The following is a 23,351-nucleotide window of genomic DNA, read 5'->3' on the forward strand; positions in this document are numbered from 1 at the left end:
GGGCAGAGAATGTTGTTTGTCTGGACGTCCCTAAAGCATTTGACAAAGTACCTCATGGTAGGCTGGTACAGAAGATTAATGTATTGAAGCTAAATGCTTCCTGATACTGGATATTGTTCCTCATTTGCTCACAGGTTCAGCATACGGATGAGCCCACATTTATACTTGTAAACACTTCCAACCAGTTTTCCCTGGTACTGATCACCATAAAAGAACATTCCTTATCTGGCCTTTTCTAGAGACTTTCACAGCTTAGTTGAATGGTGCATTCAGTCACTTCTCCCAATTAGTAGAAGAGCAGCATTAGGGATGAACATAAAGACTGTTGGTACCGAATATCTTTGGAAGACAAATGAAGAACTTCTGTGCAATCAATTGTATTTTTAAGTAAAACACTGAAAATTTGGGGAAATGGGAAAAACAAAGACTCAGGGTTTTTTGAGTTTGAAGGATCTTTAGTGCATATTGCAAAGTGCATTCCAATTGTCTAAACACCAGCTTGTTCTCATTTATGTCATAATTGTTGTAAAATTTGCAATCTGCATATCTCTTCAACTGCTTATATCTATCGCAGCAATATTACAGCAGTTCAACATGAATGCAATGAATGTTATTTTTCAAGGAAACAACAATGACAGTTACAACTGGAGAACCGTAAAATGGTTTAGTGATGGGAGAGAGCTGGGTATCTTGCATTTGCGAGGGTATCTGAGGGGAAACTTTTTCACACAGAGAGTGGTGTATGAATGGAATGAACTGCCAGAGGAAGTGGTACCGTCAGGTACAAATACAACATTTAAAAGACATTTGGACAGGTACATGAATAGGAAATGTTCAGAGGATTATGGACCAAATGCAGGCAAATGGGACTGGTTAAATTTGGGATATCTGGTCAGCATGGACGAGTTGGACTGAGGGGTCTGTTTCCATGCTGTATGACTATTACTCTATGAGTCTAAGTCATAGGCATATAAAATTGGCTTGGGTCAAAGAAGACAGAGGCTAGTTGTGGAGGGGTGTTTTTCTGACTGGAGGTCTGTGATTAGTGATATTCCATAAGGATCAGTGCTAGGACTTCTGTTGTTTGTAATATGTTTAATGATTTTGATGAAAATGGAGGTGGTCAGATTACTAAGTTTGCAAGACAACAAGGTGGAATTGTGGACAGTGAGGAAGGTTGTCAAAGGATGGAGCGGGATATAGATCAGTTGGAAAGATGGGTGGAGAAATGGCATTTAATCCGGACAAGTGTGAGATGATACATTTTGGGAGATTAAGTGCAAGAGGATAGTATACAGTAAATAGCAGGATTGTTAGGAGCATTGATATAAAGAGAGATCACAGATGCGACTCCGTAACTCCCTGAAAGTGGCAAAACAAGTGGATAAAGGGCTAAAGGCAGTGTATGGCATGCTTACCTTCATCAGTCAGGACCTTGAGTATAAAAGTCCACAAGTCATGTTGCAGCTGTATAAAATTTTAATTAAGCCACATTTGGAGTATTGTGTACATTCTGGTTGGTACACTATAGGAAGAATGTGGAGGCTTTGGAGAGATTACAGAAGAAGTTTACCAGGATGTTGCCTGAATTGGAGTGTATTAATTATAAGGAGAGGTTGGACAAACTTGAATTATTTTCGCTGGACCATCAGAGGCTGAGAGGTGACCTGAACGAAGTATATTAAGTATGAGAGTCATGGGTAGAGTGGATATCTGGAGTTCTTTTTCCAAGGTGGAAATGTCATTTACTACGTGGCACAAGTTTAAGGTAAAAAGATGTGTATCACAAGTTTTTTACACAGAGGGCAGTAGGTGCCTGGAACACACTGCCAGTGGAGGTGGCACAAGCAGATACAATAGCAACATTTAAGAGGCATTTAGACAGACATATGAATAGGCAGACAACAGAGAGACATGGACCATGTGCAACAGATGGGATTAGTTTAATAGTCTGAGCAGACATGGTGGGCTGAAGGGCCTGTTCCTGTGCTGTACTGTTCAACGATTTCTTGTTTTAAACGAATGCATGGCTAAAAACGTAGATGGCAATTGAAAGTGAAGCATTATGTAGCCTTTGTTAGTTGCATTGGTAACAGGGAAGATAGCTGATGAGGCACATCAGCATTCCTCAGTCAGAAATATGATTAGCATGGAGGAATCCTGTAAAGTGATATTCTATATCCCTGCACCATAGGATGTCCCAAACTGAAATACGAAGATATGCTGAAAGCCCATTACTGAGACTGAAATTTGTTCCCACTGTATCGGGAGAAAAAGCATTGCTGGATAGATCTTGATGGAAAAGTTTCTGTCAACAAGCAATCACTTGGGGATTGAGATGGCACTTTAAGAAGAGCTGGATGTTTTTCTTTCTTTAAGATCTGGATTTTTTAAATCTTCTTTTGTCTCTGTTTCTTTTATTTCTTCTGTTTTTTTTTTAAATTCTGGTGTTGTAACCAAGATGGTGCTAGAGAATGGTAACTTTGTCCACTTTTCACTGTACTCTTGTATTCCTATACTTGAATAGACATGACAATAAAATCTAATTTTAATTGGGCTAATTTTGTCCATTCCCAATGACATTAAAACTGGTTGAGTAAACGGTAGACAACAAAGGCAATGGGACTACGAAGCAACAAAACTAGACATTAACTGCCATAACCTCTAAACCCCTTATCAGAGCCAATTTGCTCCAATACAACTATAATAACAGAAGATGTCCAATCCAAAATGCAAGATCAACGTAACTCCATCAATCTACCAATTATTGACCTATTAGCCTTCTTGCATTTATCAACAATACAGTAGAAGCAAACATCAATACTGCCATCAATCAATATTTACTCAACAAAAATCTGCTCAACTGAAACATTGAAGCTGGCAGAACAATTTATTACAGCCTTTATACAGGGAATGGAAGAATAGATGAATGCCAGAGGAGCAATGACAGTGACTTGTCTTGATATCAAGGCAGCATTTAACTTGTATGACAGCAAGAAACTGTACCAAAATTGAAATCTATGTGCATCAAAAGGAAATACCTTAAGTGGTTGAAATCATACTTGATACAAAGAAAATTGATTATGCATGTTGAAGACAAATCATCACTTAGGACATTGGATCAGGAGTTTTTAGGTGAAAGATACTTAGTCCAACAACGTTCAGCTATTTCACCAATGATAATTCCTCATAATTTTAGTACATATTATTACACATTCAAGGGAGCATCCCACGGCAGCCTACAGCAGGTTAATAATGATATTTGGGCTGACAAGTGGCAGGTAACTTTCACAGTCACTGCCATAATGAAGTTCCTCACATCAATCTGTTGGGATCACCATTTACCGAAGTTGACTAGATGAGCCATATCAATATAATGGCAATAAGAGAAGGACAAAGATTCCAATGAGTGACTCGGTTCAACAGGATGGTGAAATAGTCATTGTTCACCTGCATGAATGTAGCTATAACCACAGTTGGAAAATTCCAAAGCATCCAGGACCATTGGAACAGAAATAGGGCATTCAGTTTCTTAACCCGGATTCCTAGACTATCCTACCATCAACTAGATGATAGTAGTAAACATTAATAGATTGGTGGAGAGAGCACTTATTCATTTACTGCAGTCTAATGCTGACCACATATCTAATGCTGGGAAAGTGCCCAATGTTCCAACTAGTTTGGGTGTTATTTGTATTTGGGAAATTTCTCCATGTTTGTGGAGATAAAGAGGAATTTCAGTTTCCCTTGAATTTTATGTTGGACTGTAACTTTGACTTTAAGGCTTTTTTTTAGCTTGTTAAAGTTAATTCTGGAGACCTGCCCTCAGAAACTCTAGTGCTGTTTACTGCTCCATCCTTAGGATTGTAGTTGCTTACACATTAAACCAAGCTGCAGGGGTCATATGATTTCAGACATTTAACAACAGATTTAATCCCATTTACATCTAAATTCTTTATATAAATCATCCACAGCTAGCACCATTTTGCTTTTGAATTAAATGCCAAGTGGTAAATTTGTTACTTCTATATGCCAGTCTAGAAAAAAAATCAATTTTAATTGAACATATAGCTATATGAAGTGAGTCTACCTGATTAAGTTAAAAGTTAGTTTGAATAATGCATATCGACCCATCTATTAGAATGTAAAATATAATATAACCAGGTTTCTGATTTCACAAATTTTGCTTATAACGCTAGCAAGCAAAATCACACATTTCCTTCTGTTCACAGTGAGTAGTAAATTTAGACATTTTACAGAGTGGAAAACTTAAGTCAGTCTCAGACATTTCTTACTCTTCACCCTGAAATTATAAACATTTTGATGCTTTTAGAATTTTATTTTCCATAAATATGAAGCTAATTATTGTTAACACTTACTTCATCCGACCCAGATCCAAAAATCAGCAGGTCAAAAGGTATAGCAGCAACCATGTCAATGAGGAACCAGCCTTTGAAGTAGTGAATTGCAATTTTTGCTGGATGACTAACCACTTCTTCATTTTGATTTACATATGTTGTTCTGAAGTTTATTAGAATATCAATAATGAACATAATATCCACTATTAAATCTACAACATTCAATGGGCTGCAGGAGTATCCACACTCTCTTCTCTTTTGTTCCTCCATGTCATTAAGTAAAAAGGCTGCAGAATAGGGAGTGAAGATTGCTGTATAAATTACTAGTAGAAGAATTAGCCAGTCCCACACAGCCTTGAAAGGACTATAGTGTAGGATGGTGAGCTTGTGGATGCGAGGAGTCTGAAGCTTGTACTCAGGTAAAACATCAGCTCCCAAGGATAGAACCTGTAGGATGAAGAAAAGCAATAGTGTCAGAACGGTCAATTTTTTTTGGCTTTAACCCAAGTTATGTATATTATTGATAAAGATTTCTATTGTAAAGTGGTCAAGTACTGAAAAATAATTATAATTCAATCAGAAAATGTATGATTGCAAATTATTTACAATTCAAGATTCCTTTTATCTTTTTTCTCGGGAACACAGGATATGAAAAGACCATTCAGGCCTTTGAGTCTTTCTTTGCCATTCTCTATGTCCATTCAAATCCATTTACTTGCATTTGATCCAAATTCCTTGAAAACTTACTGTCTTGAAAAGTTCAATTGACCCAGAAGTTATTTGATTGGAAAACAGGGAGAGAAGGTGTAAAGAGTTAAAGTCATAGAACTGTACGGCATGGAAACAGACCCTTCGGTCCAACACATCCATGCTGACCAGATAACTTAAAGTAATCTAGTCCCATTTGCCATCATTTTGCCCATATCCCTCTATACCCTTCATATTCATATACCCATCCAGATGCTTTTTAAATGTTGTAATAGTATCAGCCTCCACCACTTCCTCTGGCAGCTCATTTCATACATGCACCACCCTCTGCATGAAAAAATTGCCCCTTAGGTCCCTTTAAATCTTTCCCCTTTCATCTTAAACTTATGTCCTCTATTTTTGGACTCCCAAACCCTGGGGAAAATAACTTATCTATTCAGCCTATCCAAGCCCCTCATGATTTTATAAACCTCCTTCAGGTCACCCCTTATCTCCGATGCTCAAGGGAAAATAGCCCCAGTCTATTCAGCCTCTCCCTGTAGCTCAAATCCTCTCACCCTGGCAACATCCTTGTAAATCTTTACCTGAATCCTTTCAAGTTTCACAACATTCATCCGATAGCAGGGACACCAGAAATGCATGCAGTATTCCAAAAGTGGCCCAATAAATGTCCTGTGCAGCTGCAATATGATCTCCCAACTCCTAAACTCAATGCACAGACCAATAAAGGCAAGCATAACAAATGCCTTTTTCACTTTCCTGTCTACCTGCGACTCCAGTTTCAAGGAACCTGCACCTCAAGGTCTCTTTGTTCAGCAACACTCTCCAGGACCTTAACATTAAGTGCATAAGTCCTGACCTGATTTGCCTTTCCAAAATGCAGCACCTCACATTCATCTAAATTAAACGCCCCTTGCCACTCCTCGCCCCTGGCCCAACTGATCAAGATCCTGTTGTACTCTGAAGTGAACTTCTTCATTGACCACTACACTTCCAATTATGGTGTCATCTGCAAATTTACTAACCATACCTCTTATGTTCACATCCAAATCATTTATACAAATGATGAAAAGCAGTGGACCCAGCATCGATCCTTGTGGCATACTGCTGGTCGCAGGCCTCCAGTCTGAAAAGCAACCCTCCACCACCAGCCTCTGCCTTCTACCTTTGAGACTGTTTTGTATCCAAATAGCTAGTTCTTCCTGTATTCAATGTGATCTAACCTTACTGACCAGTCTACCATGAGGAATCTTGTTGAATACCTTACTGAAGTCTATATAGAGCACATGCACCGCTCTGCCCTCATCAATTCTCTGGTAGAATTAAGGGAGAAATTCAATTCCCCTATTGACAGGAGAGGAGTGTGGGAGCAGTAAAAATGGAATGGTCCCATTACCCAGTCTATTCTTGTCAATAAGCTCCTGCTGAGATCTGATTGAAAACACATTTATAAATAAAGGAGAGGATCCCATTATGTGCAGGAATGCTAATGCCATTTTAACCCGTTCCTGAGCTGCCCACCATGTATCAGGAAAGCAGCCAGGCCCACTAAGGTAAGTTTCTAAAGAGTGTCCTCACAGTGTCTGGGAAAAATAGCAGTCCTGTTCCAGGTATTGAAAGATTTCACAGGGAAATCTGCTATTCCTGTCATTCTCACCCAGACCATACCTGAAGCAGACACCCCTGCCTTCCCATGATTTATCTTTCTGCTGGCAGACTCTTTCTGGCTTTTGGGATACCCAATTTTTGGCCTTTGCTGACACTCAGCAGCCATTTCCAACCAGAAGCAGACTGTGGCATTTAAGTGGGATGCTTGACAGTTAACATAGGTTGAGCCTTGAAATCCCAATCCTGCATTAGTCTGGTGGTCATTCCCATCAGCTTCCCACCATGATTCAAACAAAACCTCGGTGTTTCATTCCGAGAGAGATCGAGGGCTTTGTACAATGCAACATTTATTTGTTTCTTTTTCCAGTATAACTTCTGAAGTGAAAAATAATACTATTTTCCCCTAGGTGGCAGTAATGTCACTTTGATATTCAAAGCTTGAAATAAAAAAAATCAGATGGTAAAAATATCCTCCAGATTTTATGTAAAGCATCTGATGTTATACATTCCTGTGAATTAAAAATATACAAGTTCATCTCCTGTGGTGTTGCTACTAAACAAAAATAAAGAGTTGTCTCTTTTCTTGTCTTTATTCTCCTCTCAACTACTTTGGTTTCCTCTCTATGCTTTTCATATGTATACCCTTGCAGTTGGAATTGTTGTCACACATTTTCCTCCATTAACATTTTTGTACCTTTCAGTTTACCTTCACGACCAAATCATGGTCCTACTCAAGCTGGCTTGAGCTGTGTAAAAATGTGGTGCCCCACTTGATTCTGAGCTGAGCTTCAAGTCTATTCAATTTGTCACCAAGACTGATAATTCCCACTACCGATTACTACCCCCCAGCTGTATGTCACCCTCAATGCTGTCAAAACTCATCTAATTATTTGTCAACTTCAACCCCAACATTTCCAATAAGATAAAAGAGGAAAAAAACAGCATATGTTGGAAATATTTAAGGACTGCTTCTGTTCCTGATGGCCAGCATCTGCAGGATTTTATTTTATGTTTTCCATTAACTTCTAAATTGACCTCCCAAACCCCATCCGATATCCAATTCTGCATCACATTTAACTCGTGCATCACCTTTCTCCTTGCTGAGGTCAACTGGCACTATTCCCTAGCTCCTTGATTCAATGAGCAAGGGCATAGGGAGCTTGATGTGTTTTCGTGGCTCTGCTGCTGGTAGGATAATGAGAATGTATATGTGTGTGTGACATGAGACAGAGATCTAGAGAGTACACCAAGAATGCAGATAGTACTCTAAGAAAGCAGTCTCTCAGCAGTGCCTTTATGAATCCTGAGCCCTATACCTCATGGCAGCCATAAGAATTGATCAACTAAGGTTCGAAAATGCAGAAGGCCCTTAGAGAGATTTACGTGTGAACTGTGGAAGGAGCAGTTCTAACAATATTGAACAACATCAAGTTTGTATGCCAGGATGGGGAAACACCAGGTTAGAATGTTTCCATATACAGCCAGAACTATCGCTGACAACATCCTTATGAGATAGGGGTGGAAGAGACCACTGTAGATTCAAAGTCTGTTTTTAAGGCATTCAGTGCATACTTCAGTCCGAATTGAAACCTTATAATTGAGCAAATGTGATTGATCAAAGGTCCCAGAGATGAGGGAATCCATTGAAATGTTTAGCAACCTTCACCAGCTTCTATAGGTGAGAAGCTATTTGAATTTTCAGTCAAAGGCAGATTTGACTTTGGAACAAATGATTCAGTATGTGATGCCCATTGAGGTCAGAGCTCAGAGTAGGACATTTTCTGAAGAAATACCAAGGCTTCAGCTGAATCGAGTAGGCCAAAACATGGCAGCTTTAAACTCTCAAACCCACAAGAATGGGGAAAAAGTGGAAGCCAGTATAGCAGCTGATATGGGATGTTCATGTTGTGCACCAAACCAATACCACAGATGCCATGAATGCCCAACAGTGGGAGCTGAGTATTTCTACGTCATAAGATTGGACACTGTTTTGTAGATTTAAGGGCCCATCATTACTGTGCAAGCACAAAATGCTCCCAAGAAGAAGACTATAGAGAATGAAGAAATTCTTGGAATGCAAAAAATTCAAGAATTTGCATGTGAAAAACTGCAACAAGTGTAGGAACAACTGTGATGTGTAGGAAAGTAAACATAAAATCTAGACAGTCACACAGGAAGTGAAAGGCTCCAAGACAGGGTTTAAGTTAGACAGTGGCACAGCAGTTTCAGTTTTAGCTGATAGTTTGTCATGGCTGAAATCAATAGAAAACCAGGAAGTTTGTAATGGTTGTTGAAATAACTCCACAGATGCTGGTATCCCATCAACAAGTCACCTTATATTTACATGTGGAAAGTCCTTGACAATGATCCAACTCCCTCAGAGCCAACTCTCAGAGTGAACAGGATATTTGACATCCCTGTTTACATCTGTCAGTCAGGGCACCCTGATTGGACCAGATTAACAGCCCCAGTCAGGGAACTCATATTCTATGGGTCCACCTGACTGATTTTATTATAATCACTACAGTTGTCAGCAGTTCTTCTCACTCAAGTCAGGGGAGATTGCTTTTTGCCAAGGACGTTCTGGCACAATAGGTTAAGGGCAGCTTCTGATATCATTCCAGAGGCTTGGGCATGGTCTGTAAGCTACATAGGACAGTCAGGGTCAGAATGATTTCATTGAGATAAGAAACAGAATTTCAAGCATCCCCTTTTCTGCTTTGAGTCTTTGTGCCCTATTGTTGGCTGTTTTCATCCAAAAATGAGAAAGACAGCCTGGTTACAGGAGATATCATCTGTAACTAGTGGAGTTACATGAATCAATGCTGGGGCCACAATTGTTGACAATATATATTAACTTATAAACAGACTACAGTCAGAATACTGTGATCAGATTTGGTCTCCTTTTCTAAGGAAAAATATACAGGCATTGAAGGCAGTCCAGAGAAGGTTTGGTAGGTTGATATCAGGTATGAAGGGACTGTGTAATCAGGGGAGGTTGATTAGGTTGGGCCTGTACTCATTGGAATTTAGAACAATGAGAGGCAAACTTATTGAAACATACAACATTCTTAGGGGACTTGACAGTGTAGATGCGCATAGGTTGTTTTTCCTTGTGGGAGAGTCAAGGACCAGTGAGCATAATCTCAAAATAAGGGCTTTCACATTTAAGACAGAGATGAGGATGCCTTCTCTTAGAGAGAAGAGAATCTGTGGAATTCTTCGCTGCAGAGGGCTGTCAAGGCTGGGGAATTAAGTATAGTCGGGGTGAGGTCAACACATTTTTAATCAGTGTGGGAATCAAGAGTTATGGGGAAAAGGACAAGAAAGTGGAGTTGAGGATTATCAGGTCAGCCATTATCTCATTGAATGACACAGCAAATTTGATGGCCTGAATGGTCTACTTTTGTTCCTGCATCATATGGTGAAAGTAGGTGGCACTGCTTTTGGTGCGGGTGCAGAGGTGCCCTGAATGAATAGGGAGGCTGCACAGAGGGCATGCAGGGTTAGTGGCATTGCAATTGGGATGGGTCAGAGTGAGTGGGGATGAGGTTGCAGGCAATAGTGAGAGTGGGACAGCATGAATCCTATTGGGAGATGGGTTACAGGAGCAAAGATGGAGGAAGTGTGATGTATTGGTGAGACGATGGTGACACTTACACTGGTGGAATGGAAAAGGTAATTGACCTTCCTCCTACATTACTCAACATTCCTCCAGAAGGCTTGGACTGTGAGAACCTGGGTGGCAAACTCAGAACTGGCTGACCTGGTCTGGTGCTTGGTCTCCATTGCTGGTTGTGGGTGAAGACAACGTGTCATGTCTGCATCACCCCCATCCAGCAGGACCTCCATATCCCTGGCTGCAAAGCAGGCATCAATTTCTCCCTGTGTGATGTGTATGAGGTAACTGTCAGGAACTATGAAGGGCAGCTCTGGACTGACAATGCTTGTGTGCGTGCACAACAGGCTACTAAACTTTTGTTGTTGGGCATGCGGATACTGGTCTTGTGGCAGATATTCCCTGAACGACTTTTTGTTTCAGAATGGCCCATGGTAAGATGGGGATAGAATCAGAGAGAAGGATGCCATAGAGATGATGAAGATAGTTAATGAGGCAAGTTTGGTAAGATACTCAAGAAACCTTGTTAGGCCTCTAGCAAGAATCCCTCTGTAAAAGGAACACAACAGTGACCTAAGTTTCAGCCTTATATGCCTTAAAGAACCAAGCAAAACCTCTTTTAAGTAGGAATTAATACATTTAGAGTCATAGAGGCACAGGGATATATAGCACAGACCCTTTGGCTCAACTCACCCATGCTGACCAGGTATCCTAAATTAATCTAGTCCCATTTGCCAGCATTTGGCCCATAACCCTCTAAACTATTCCTATTCATATACCCATCCAGGTGCCTTTTAAATGTTATATTGTACCAGCCTCCACCACATCTTCTGGCAGCTCGTTCCATACACATATACAAGAATTAGCTTTACTGAACCATAGATCAACAACCTTGAGCAATGAATATTCAACAGCGGAGTTATTGATGGGCTCAAATTTCATTACTGTATCACATCCTCAGACCAAATAACACAAGACCAAGATAGAGTTGGAGCAATTGAGAATGATCATAAGATGAAGAAAAGATAAATTCTAGGAATCACGTGAAGACTTTATTAGATTTGTAATAGATTGGAAGGTTTGGATCTATTTTAAGAAATAAAATCCTCAGTCATACTGAACAGCCACCATCTCACTTTGTTCAAAATCTAATGGGATCATCCAGAATGAACAGAAAAACATCAATTCTACTTGAAACAATGAGGGCAAATGTGTCCAACTGCCATTGAACATGGGAAAATGATAATGGAACTAGATTACCTATCTCTCAGATTGGCACTAATGATACAGAAATTGTTAATGACTGTCATCCTAATTCAGCAATAATGAGGACAAGATTAGGACAAGCTGTGAAAGTTCCACAATGACTTGGTCCCTCATGTTTGGACTTTGAGGTGGTGTAGGTGGGGTGAATATGAAATGAGATTGTCAACTGTTTAAAAAAATGTTGAAATAGTTGAAGTTGAGAGAAACCTGGGGGTCAGTGTGCAGGGGCTTTCATAATCTTGCATAATGAAAATGCATATGTTAATGCCATGATGATACATAAAATGATGTAACAGTGACATCTGCAGAAGATGGAATAATCTGCATTAGGAAGTAGTGTTCCAGAGATCAATATAATATAAATATAAGAGTTTGCTGGAACTCTGTGCACTTAGGTAAGGCAGGCACCTAGATGCAGCGCACCAAAGATGGAGACAATACAGGCTAAGAAAGTAACCTTACAGCAGTGTTGCAGAACTCCCAAGTTCTCATTCTTGTGGCAACTTAATGCATAAAAACTGATCAATTAAGGACTGTATTAAAGACAGATCAAACCAATACACTCTACCACTGCAATTCCATCCAACTCTATACCACTGGTTATACTGTCTTGGTTTTCTGGATCTGATAAATTATCCACCTACATTCCATGCCACCTCTCATCAGGACCTAATACACCTTGTCTCCTTCTCCTGGAAGCTTTGTGATCCTTTGCAGCCCGCACTACAATTCAATTTTTCAATGTTTCAAAAGTGTAAAAATCCTTATTATCTTATATCTTTCTCTCTCCAGCTCAAACAAATGAGCCTGGTACTACCTTATCAGTGATAACAAGGTATAGAGCTGGATGAACACAGCAGGCCGAGCAGCATCATAGGAGCAGGAAGGCTATGATGCTGCTTGGCCTGCTGTGTTCATCCAGCTCTACATCTTGTTATCTCAGATTTTCCAGCATCTGCAGTTCCTACTATCTCTGATACTACCTTATCAGTACTTGTTTTATCTCATGTTTTTTCTTGTTCTTTTCAACCTTGCAAACATTCCCTGCCTTTTGTCTAAATTTTAAAACAAATTATATGCAATGCAAGCAGAGGAGAGACTGACTTAACTTGTAAGCCACAAGAATTTCCATAGTGAAAATTTGCTGTGTTTTTTTAAAAAAAATTGCATTTATATACTATCTTTCCTAACCACTGGACATCTCAAAATATTTTACAGGCAATTAAGTATTTTTGAAGTGTAGTCATTTCTGTAAAGTAGGAAACTTAACATACACTTAGTGCCCAGCAAGTTTCCACAAACGGCAATAAGACGATGATCAGTTTATTTTTGCAATATTCTTTGACTGGAGCACCATCCTCGATTGTTTTACAAAATAGTGGCATGGAAAACTTAAAAAAAATCATACTTTCATGGCGTGTGAGCACAACTGGCAAGATTTTGTCGTTCGTCCCTAAATGGCCTCAATTAGATGGTGAAATCATCTTCTTGAACCATGGCAATCCATTTAACGGTACACACGTGCTGTTAGGAACGGAGTTTCAGGCTTTTGGTGGAATGACACTGAAGAAGTGACCAAATAGGACCAAGTCAGGTTAGTCAATGACTTGGAAGTGAGCTTGCAGGTAGTGGTGTTCCCTATGCTTGCTGCCTTTATCCTTCGAGGTGGTGAAGGATTCGTTAGGTGCTGCTGAAAGAGGCTTGGTGAGATGCTGCATTGCATCTTGTACTTGGTGCAGTGTTGGCACTGTGTGTTGGTTGTGGAGGGAGTGCATGGTTAAGGGTATGGATGGGATGCTGACTGAAATGGCTCATGGTTCGTCAGTGGTGTTGAACTTCTTGAGTGTTGTTGGAGCAGCATTCATCCAGGCAAGTGAAGAGTATTGCATCATACTCCTGACTTGCACCTTTTAGATGGTGGACAGGCTTTGTGGAGAGGAGGTGAGTTGTTTGCTGTGGAATTACATAGAAACGTAGAAAATAGCAGGAGTAGGCCATTTGGCCATGTGGGCCTGCTTTGTCATCTAATATGATCATGGCTGATCATCCTGAACGAGTTCTGTGCCCACTACGACATAGAACTCCTCTTCCGCCACCTCCACCTCCATGCCTTCTTTGTTAAAGACCCTGAACCAACCTCCGGGGACCCCTTCTTCCACCTCCAACATTCCTCCTCCTCTTGGACAACCCTGCTGGCCTCTTGCCCGCCCTGGACCTCTTCATTGCTAACTGCTAATGCGACATCGACCGCCTCAATTTCTCCACCCACCTCACCCACTCCAACCTCTCCCCCTCTGAACATGCAGCACTCCACCCTCTCTGCACAAATCCCCATTTCACCATTAAACCCTCTGACAAAGGCAGGGAGGTGGTATCTGGAGGACGGGTCTATATCGCAGAGGCCGAATGCCAACCCTCCGTAACCACATCCTACCTCCTCTTTGACCACGACTCCACCATGGCCTATCAAGCCACCATCTCCCATACTGTCCATGACCTCATTGTCTCCAGTGACCTCCCCTCCACTGCCTCTAGCCTATAGTCCCCCAGCCCCACACTGCCCAGTTCTACTTGCTCTCCAAGATCCACAAGCTCAACCACCCCGGCTGACCCATCGTCTCCGCATGCTCCTGCCCCATCGAATTCATCTCTTCCTACCTCAACTCTATTCTCTCCCCTTTGATCCGGGCACTCCCCACCTACATCCAGGACACAAACCATGCCCTCCAACTCTTTGGAAACTTCCAGTTCCCTGGCCCCCAGCGCTTCATTTTTATTATGGATATTCAATCCCTATAAATGCCCATACCCCACAAGGACAGCCTACAGGTCCTCAGTGTTCTCCTCTCCAACAGACCCATCCAGACCACCCTCCCCCCACCAATACCCTCCTCTGCCTTGTCAAACTAGTCATCACCCTCAATAACTTTTTCTTCAATTCTTCCCACTGGCTCCGAATCGAGGGAGTTGCCATGGGCACTTGCACGGGTCCCAGCTACGCCTGTCTGTTTGCCTGTTTGTCGGTTATGTCGAACAGTCCCACTTCAGTACGTACACCGGTAATGTTCCCCAACTCTTCCACCATTGCATCGATGACTGCATCAGTGCAGCATCCTGCACCCAGGCTGAACTGGAGCAGTTCATCGACTTCGCTAACAACTTCCACCCCGCCCTCAAATTCACTTGGTCTATCTCGGACACCTCCAACCCTCTCAGTTTCCATTTCTGGCGACTGTCTACAGACGACATTTATGATAAACCCACAGACTACACCTCCTCCCAACCTATATCCTGCAACAACTCCATCTTGTTTTCCCAATTGCTCTGTCTTCATTGCATCTGCTCTGATGAGGAGATGTTTCACTCCTAAGCATCCCGGATGTCTGCCTTTTTCGAACAATGCTCTTTTCCCCCCCTCTGTTGTCCAGACAGCCCTCCTCCATTACCCACTCCACAGCTCATAACCAACACCCCCAAACATAATAATGATGGAATTCCCCTTGTCCACACTTTCCACACTACCAACCTCCACATCCAACATATCATCCTCAAATACTTCCACCAACTCCAATTAGACCCCACCACCAGGAACATCTTCCACTCCCCACCCCTCTCTGCCTTCCGCAAGGACATTTCCATTCTCCACTGCTTAGTTCATGCCATACTCCCCACCAACCACTCCAACCCGCCCGGTACTTTACCCTGTAACCGTAAAAGATGCAACAACTGCCCACACACCACCTCCCTCGTCTCCACCCAGAGCCTTAAACAGTCCTTCCAAGTGATACAGAGCTTCACCTGCATCTCCTCCAATCCAGGCTACTGCATCTGGTGCTCCCGATGTGGTCTCCTCTACGTCGGTGACACCAAATATAGACTAGGTGGCCGTTTCACTGAGTATCTCTGCCTGGCCTGTGACAGCCAACCTAATGTCCCGGTCACTGCCCATTTACACTCTCTGTCCCACTCCCCCTCCAATATGTCCATCCTGGGCCTCCTCCAGTGACTGCAGTGACTTGGAACACAAATTTGAAGAACAACACCTTATCTTCTGCCTGGGCACCCTACAGCACGAAGGACTCAACATTGAGTTCTCCAATTTCGAATAACCTTCCCACTCATCCCCCGGCTTCCTTTCCAGCCCAACCTCCTCCCTTCCATTCTACCTTCTGACCCTCCCCTCTGGCCACCAACTGGATTCATCCCTCCCATCGACCAACCAGGTAGTACCTACTACTCGTGTTCACCTATCGCCACCATTCCGCTACAACCCCTCGCCCCACCCTCTCTTTATCTGCAGCTCTTTCTACCCCCACATCCAGTCCTGAAGAAGGGTTGACTACTCCTTTCCTCCACATGCTGCCTGGCTTGCTTTGTCCTTCCAGCTTCCTGTAATTCTGGATGTGTACCTTTTTTGCTTCAGTGTCTGAGGAGGTGCTAATGGCATTAAGCAAGTTGCAGTCATCAGCAGACAATATAGTTCTGATCTTATGATGGAGAGAAAGCCCTTGATAAAATAGCTGGAAATGGTTCGACCTAGGAATCTATTGCAGCAATGGCCTGCAGTGATGAGATGATTGGCCTCCAGCAGTCACAACTACCTTCCTTTACTAGTTGCCAAAATGTCTTTTACTCATATGGATATGTCAGTACCTTGATTTGTATGGTTTTCAACATGATGATGGATTTCTGCATGTATCAACCATAATGGTGTGGTTTGCAGCCAGAAGTCTGACAAGAGGAGAACACATTTGTGAGTTGTTACAACAATTCAAACTTGCTATGGTGAGTGTGCCAAATTAAGAGGACTTCCACTGCCCTCTCCAAATTAGTAGACTGTCCACTAATGCCAGTGCGGTAGCTTGTCAATGTGGCATGGACATTCCGACATTATTGGTAAAATATAAGCAGCAGGACCTTAATTGACTATTAGTCTATGATGGGCAGACTGCCCCTTAGCTATTTCCCCCAACTGTTAAAATAGTTACAGGGGTAGGGACATGACAGGCACAGTATAGCCTTCCAATAGCCTCACCCCAACTGCCGGCTCCCTCCAATGGGCTGTAAAATTCTGGCCTATATTAGACACCAAGACATTTTAAAAGCATGTTATTCTACAGTCTAAGTATTGAACGTTTAAATAATCTAGATGATTCCTTTCTGATGCCAGGTTTATAAGCTGTTGCTAGAATCATTGAACTAAAGGAAGTTGGTAACCTAACAGTAAAATTGGACAAATTATCAAATAAATGCTGTGACCAAAATGTGATTGGAGCTTCGTGATGTAGATATTTTGCATTGTGTTTGCCAAGGAGTGTACACTATTGTAAAGTGTATGAAAGATTTCTACTATATTGGCATGCTGGTTAAAACTTAAATTGGAAGCCCAAATACATACATTGGAACTTTCTTCGCTTCCGTTCTTTTGTCTCAGCAGTTTCTACCTATGTGCACCGCACTGAATTTTTTTTTCACCTCAATTATCCCTACTAGTCACAGTTCTGCAAAGAGCTACTTGCTGAAGCATATCACAATCACTCAAAATAAACATGTGTTTCCCTCAATTTTTCAATCCAAATACTTACAGATTCAAAATAGTAATAGTTCACAGAATAAATTGCATGGAAAATATCAGAGAAGAAATAATTTATTGTGACGTGATATTTTTTGAACAAAAGAATGTTCCACATTGTTACAAGTTTTGAAGCTTCTCATAGATGTTGCCTTTATTATTGTCTTAGATATGATAAAAATGAAAAAAAAATAGAAGCAGGAGCAGACCAGTTGGCCCTATGTCTCACTCCACCTTCCCTGAGTTTTCCTAAATCTCTTAATTCTCTTGGTACCCAACTTTCTATTCACCTCAGTCTTGAATATACTCTATATTCTGAGCATTCACAGCTCTCTGATTTAAAGGATTCCAAATATTCACAACTCCTTGAATAGAGAAATGTTTCTTCATCTCAGTCCTAAATGACTGATGCTTTATTCTGCTCTAGATTCATTATCCAGGGGAAATGCTTTTTCGCATTCAAATCTTTGTTTTAGTGAGATCACCTCTCATTGTTCTAAACACTAAGAAATATAGGCTGGTCAACTCAATTGTGCCATCTCAGACAATCCCCTTGTTCCAAGAATCAGCCTAGTGGAATCTATTTGTCTGATAAAAAGTGTATCAATACAGTCTTATTTACGTAAGGAGATCAAAACTGTACACAATACCCAAAATTGATTCACTCCATTTTGGCATCGAGAAAGGCATTGGATACTGCAAAGGTTATGTATCCTGACATCATTCCCGCAATAGTACTGAAAACTTGTATTTCAGAACTTGCTGCATTCCTAGCCAAACTGTTCCAGTACAGCTAACATGCTGGTATCGAGCCAACAATGTGAAAACTTGCCAAGGTTTGTACTGCACACAAAAAGTAAGGCCAAATCCAACCTAGCCAATTATTGCCTTATCGGACTACTCTCAATCATCAGTAAAATGATGGAAATGTCATCAAAAGTGCCATGAAGCAGCACTTGCTTAGCTTTAGTCTGCTGATACTGCTTAGCTTGGGCTCCTCCAGGTCCACTCAGCTCCTGCCCTCATTATAGCCTTGGTTCAAACATAGACAAAAGAGTTGAATTTCAGAGGTGAGGTAAGAGTGACTGCCCTTGACACCAAGGCCACATTTGCATGAGTGAGTTATCAAGAAACTCTACCAAAACTGGAATCAATGGGAATCAGGGTGAAAACTCGGCTAGTAAAGATATACCTGGTACAAAGGCAGATTGTTGTTTGGTTGTGGTTGTCAGAGATTCAGGCATCTCAGCTCACGACATCTCTGCAGGAGTTCCTCAGGGTAGTTTCCTAAGCCCAATGATCTTCAGCTGTTTGATCAATGCCCTTCTCTTCATCATAAGGTCAAAAGTGGGGACATTAGCAGATGATTGCACAATGTTCAGCACCATTTTCAACTCCTCAGATATTGAAGCAGTCCATGTCCAAATGCAATAAGATGTGGATAAAGTTCAATTTTGAGCTGACAAGTCGCAAGTAATATTTGCACCACCCAAATAGCAGGCAATTTGCATCTTCAGTAAGAGACAATCTAATCACCACCCCTTGATATTCAATGGCATTACCATCATTAAATCCCCCTTATCAACATCCTGGTGGTTATCATTGATCAGAAACTTAACTGGACTATCCATATAAGTGGCGTGGTCACAAGAGGTGGTCAAAGGCTTGGAATATTGCAGTGAGTCTCCTGAATTCCCAAAGCCTGTTCACCATCTACAAGGCATAAGTCAGGAGTGTGACGGAATACTCCTCGCTTGCTTGAATGAGTGCAGCTCCATCAATGCTCAAGAAATCTGAAACTATCCAGGACAAAGAAGCCTGCTTGACTGGCATCATATCCACTCACTGCGCTGCTGACACTCAGTAGCAACAGTGTGTAAAGAAAGATAGAAGGATCAGTTATGCAGAGGACAGCCGTGATCTTATTAAATGGCACAGCAAGCTTGAGAAGATGAATGGCCTACTTCTGCTCCTAATTCTAAGGTTCATTTGTTTGTGTACAAAAATCTAACCTGGATAATTTCTGCTTATAAACTTGATTGGCAGTGAGTGATTTAATACTGATTTTTATTTCTGTCTGTACAGGATTAGAAGGAAAGATCAATGCCTGTTAAGCACCCAGAATCAAGAACTTCTAAAACTAGTGGAGATTGTGATGTTCACTGATTACCAGGAAACACTGATGAATATTTTCTGTTTTCAGTCTTTAGGAAACAAGTTCAATTCAGAGATAGCAAGCACTGCAGGTGCTGGAGTCAGAGAGAACAAAGTGTGGAGCTGGAGGAACACAGCAGGCCAGGTAGCATCTGCTTCTCTGATGCTGATACTGGCCTGCTGTGTTCCTCCAGCTCTACACTTTGTTATCAAGTTCAATTCAGAGCTTATTTGCTATTTAACCACTTTAATTGCTTTAAAACCTATCGTTAATATAAAGAATAAAATGAAAGCAAAGTACTGTGGATGTAAGAGATCTGAAATAAAAGCAGAAAATGCTGGAGAAACTCAACAGGTCTGGCAGCATCTGTCGATGGAAACACAATGTTAATGTTTTGAATGCAATATAAGTCTTCTTCAGGCTCCTCCCTGTGAAGACGAGTCACATTGGACATAAAACACTGCCTTTGTTTGTGTCTCCACAAATGCTGCCAGACCTTGAGTTTTGCCATCATTAATTATTTTATTAAAGTAAGAAACCTTTTGAAAATGCTTTGGTGAAAAAAAATATTCTCGGAAATAGGAAAGTGAGGGAGACTGGGACAAATCAAGTCACTGTCAGAGAAATAACTGTATTAGTTGCTGCTCAGTTGGTGGCCTCTCACCTCTAAACCACAGAAGGTCCTGGGTTAAAGCCCCAATCCAAGGCTTAAGTGCAATAAAACCAAAGCTGACAGTCCAGTGCAGTGCTGAAAGATCACTGCACTTTTGGTAGTGCATTCTTATGGATAGGGAATTAAACCAAGGCCACTTCTGTCTGTTCAGATGGATGAAAAAAATCCCAAGGCATTATTTCAGAAGAGAGTCCTGGCTGATGTACAGTGTCACTTTTTTGATGTCAATCTGAGAGTTGGGTTCTTTTTGAGACAGATGTTTTGAAATTTATGAACAGCACTAACATTACCACAGTTACACAGACTGACGCGCATAGCCTTGCTTCTGAGTTTATTGATGTTACTGTAGATTATATAGACATAGCTGACTGACTACACTACACATCCATTTCGCAGAAAGAGAGTGACTGAAAGTTAAGCTGGTGCTTCTAAAAAAGAATGTTACTTGTTGTGATGTCTGAAAGGTATCAGCCTGTTTTGTTTGGAATCCATGCCATAATGCAACATCTCCCCATCTTTTCCCTTCAAAGAATGGGAACCCTTTTCTGATAACACAGACAGGGGATGCATCTAGATATGTTGTCTGTATATTTTGGGAAAATGCCTTGATAAATATATGGCATGTTCAGATCTAGAATTTAGACAGTTATCAGAACTTGCTGGTGCAGCTTCACTTGGCGGTATGTTTTCTTTCATTGTGGATGGATGTGTATAATTTATTACAGATGTGTGATTTTTGTCTAGCATGATATCTTCAGAATCCAATTTGTCTTCTTTGTGATGATTGGTTAGTAATATGCAGTTCAAATACATTGTCTAGTTTTTCATGGGTCTTGGCCACTGCTCATTACAATGTCATATGACCTAAGCTGGGCACAACAATGTGATATCTTTCCATGAACCAATATGTTTGTACAAAACAATTTATATGCTTTTTCCTGGTTCAAGTTGGATAAGTGTCTATCTGCTCAATAACCATGTTCCTGTGCCAATTTCTTCCTTCATTCCAACAATGCATCATGCATATCTAAGTGGACAGTGAGAATTTGGAAGAAAAGAGTTGTGTGCAGCTGTCTATCAAACATGAAAGGTGCCATTGAGGATAAACTATTGCCCAAACTAGTGGCATATAGATTTAACTTTTGGTTCAGAGAAAGTTCCCTAGGATGATCTCTGGTATAGAGGGATTGTCTTATGAGAAAAGGCTAAACTGGTTGGGACTTTACTCATTGCCGTTTAGAAGAATAAGAGGTGATCTCATTGAAACATATTAGATTCTTAAGGGGCTTGATAGGGTAAATGCTGCGAGGATGTTTCTTCTCTAGGAGTTTATGATGAGAGTTCTAAAATAAAGTTACGCCAATTTAAGTCTGAGTTGTGGAAGAATTCCTTCTCTCAGAGGGTTGTGAGTCTTGGAGCTCCTTGCCTCAGGGAGTTGGTTGGGGCAGAATCCTTGCATATATTTCGGGTTGAAATAGATAGATTCTTGATCAGTAGGGGAATCAAGGGTTATGAGGAAAGGGCAGGAAATTGGACATGAGGAATGTTGGATCAACCATGATCCCAGTGAACTGCAGAGCCGGTTCGAAGGGCTGAATGGCCTACTCTTGTTCCTATTTCTTACGATACTATGGTCTTACGGTCTATCCAAAACTCTTTGCAAGTCACTTTACATTCCTTAATCATGGATTTTACAGTATAAGCAGTGTGTTCTCTGAGGCCATTTGATGGATGGTAGTGAAGATAAAAGGTAATATGTTGAACAACCCAGTTTCTGCACATCTGATGCCCTACAGTACTGTGGACTACTGTTGGATACTATTTGTTGAGGTACACTGAACATACTGAATATAATGGGCAATATATAAACAACTGTCACACTAGTAGTATACTTGATATGTTGTATTAATGGCATTTGGTGAAAAAGTAAGTCACCAGAATGAAATTGTGTCCTTGGATATGGAAATTATCAGTCACAGTCTTGCACCACAGCTCAGAATAAATCTCACGTGAAAGAAGAGGTTCTGTCAATTGTTGAAGTTGATGGATTGACATGTTTCACACAACATCAATGTCCTTATTAATGCTTAGCAAATATATGGATTTGCGCACCAATCTCTTCTTTTTCTGTGCAGATGTGACATACATATATATTTTCAAGCACATCTTGATGCTGCTTATGAACTTTCTCCTTTGAAGATTATGTTCTTGGGCATTCCTAGTTTATCTCCAAATGATCAGAGTGAATGCATTAACTCAAAAGATTTTTAGGCTAGATTTATGACCTTAATGAGTGGTTGTAGCTGATCATCATGGAACATAGTTTGCTTATTCTGTTCTGCTTGGCTGTGACCAAAATATATAAGACCAATGATAAGACTCTCTCTCAGTTCAGATTCAATAATGTCCGCTTGTAGGTCTAAAGGAGGATTTTTATTCTTAGCATGGTTTGGAAGTTGGCTAGCAGCATCTGAGATGGTCATGTGGGAGCCTGGTTGGCATTGTACTTTAAAAGGTGATTGGAGGTGGCAGCAGCATAGCATCGGCAGAGGAAGTGGGCATTGTGCAGAATGGTGGCAGCTTTCCAGTGGCAACCGTGTCTCCTCCCAGTGATTGGAGGCAGCAGTGGTAGCGGCAACAAGGATGAGGCTCCTCCCAGCATTTGGGGCCAGCAGTGGCAGCGACGGCAGCAAAGATCCTCGAGTAATCAGAGATGGTGGTGACAGCACCACCAGCAGCAAGAACATGGCTACTCCTGGTGATCAATGCAAGGCTCGCAGGCTGACTGAAACTCCAGGCCGTGACTAGGCCCGGGTGCCTGCATTAGTTGTTCCAAACACCTTTATGGATAGAAGACTTAGACTTCGTGATCTGGACATTTTTCTTACCTTTTGGCTTTCTTTTATTTCTGCTGTTGTTTTGTTTAAAATTTTGGTTTTGCAACCAAGATGGCGCTGAGAATGGCAACTTTGTACACTTTTCACTGTGCTCATGTATTTCTATACTTGAGAACACGTGACAATAAAAAATCTGATTCTAATTCTATATTGTACCCTTGGATCTTCAAAGGTTAGTGTTGTAGTTGCAGAGATGCACTTGTGAGAGATTTTTGGCAGTTCATTTTCAGTGTTTATTCGTTAACACGAACAATGAAATGTCCCTGAATGGGTATGTATGAAAGTTATTTCCTGAAAACTAGAGCAAGCGTATCTCTTCCAGTGTTGAATTAATTAGCCTGAACTGTCATACTATCCTTAGAACTAAATACAATATACTTGTCATCCTGTTGTCGACACACTTCAAGGCATTTCTGGGCTATATCTACTGCCAACATGTTGAGCTTGACATAATATTGATGCACTGACTTACTGGTTGATAGAGCATCTCTTAGA

The 23,351-nt window shown here is 41.2% G+C and overlaps 1 protein-coding gene across 1 annotated transcript in view; it reads right to left on the bottom strand.

The window, feature by feature from the left end:
* The window catches only part of LOC109915025 (potassium voltage-gated channel subfamily H member 7), a 435,059-nt gene that overhangs the window by 82,076 nt on the left and 329,632 nt on the right, over positions 1-23,351 (bottom strand). The window contains exon 7 of the mRNA XM_048599219.1: positions 4,380-4,805. Coding sequence (XP_048455176.1) covers positions 4,380-4,805 — 426 coding nt within the window. The remainder of the gene's footprint in view (positions 1-4,379; positions 4,806-23,351) is intronic.

The sequence above is a fragment of the Rhincodon typus genome, chromosome 7 (genome assembly GCF_021869965.1).
Source record: "Rhincodon typus isolate 14 chromosome 7, sRhiTyp1.1, whole genome shotgun sequence".
NCBI lineage: Eukaryota > Metazoa > Chordata > Chondrichthyes > Orectolobiformes > Rhincodontidae > Rhincodon > Rhincodon typus.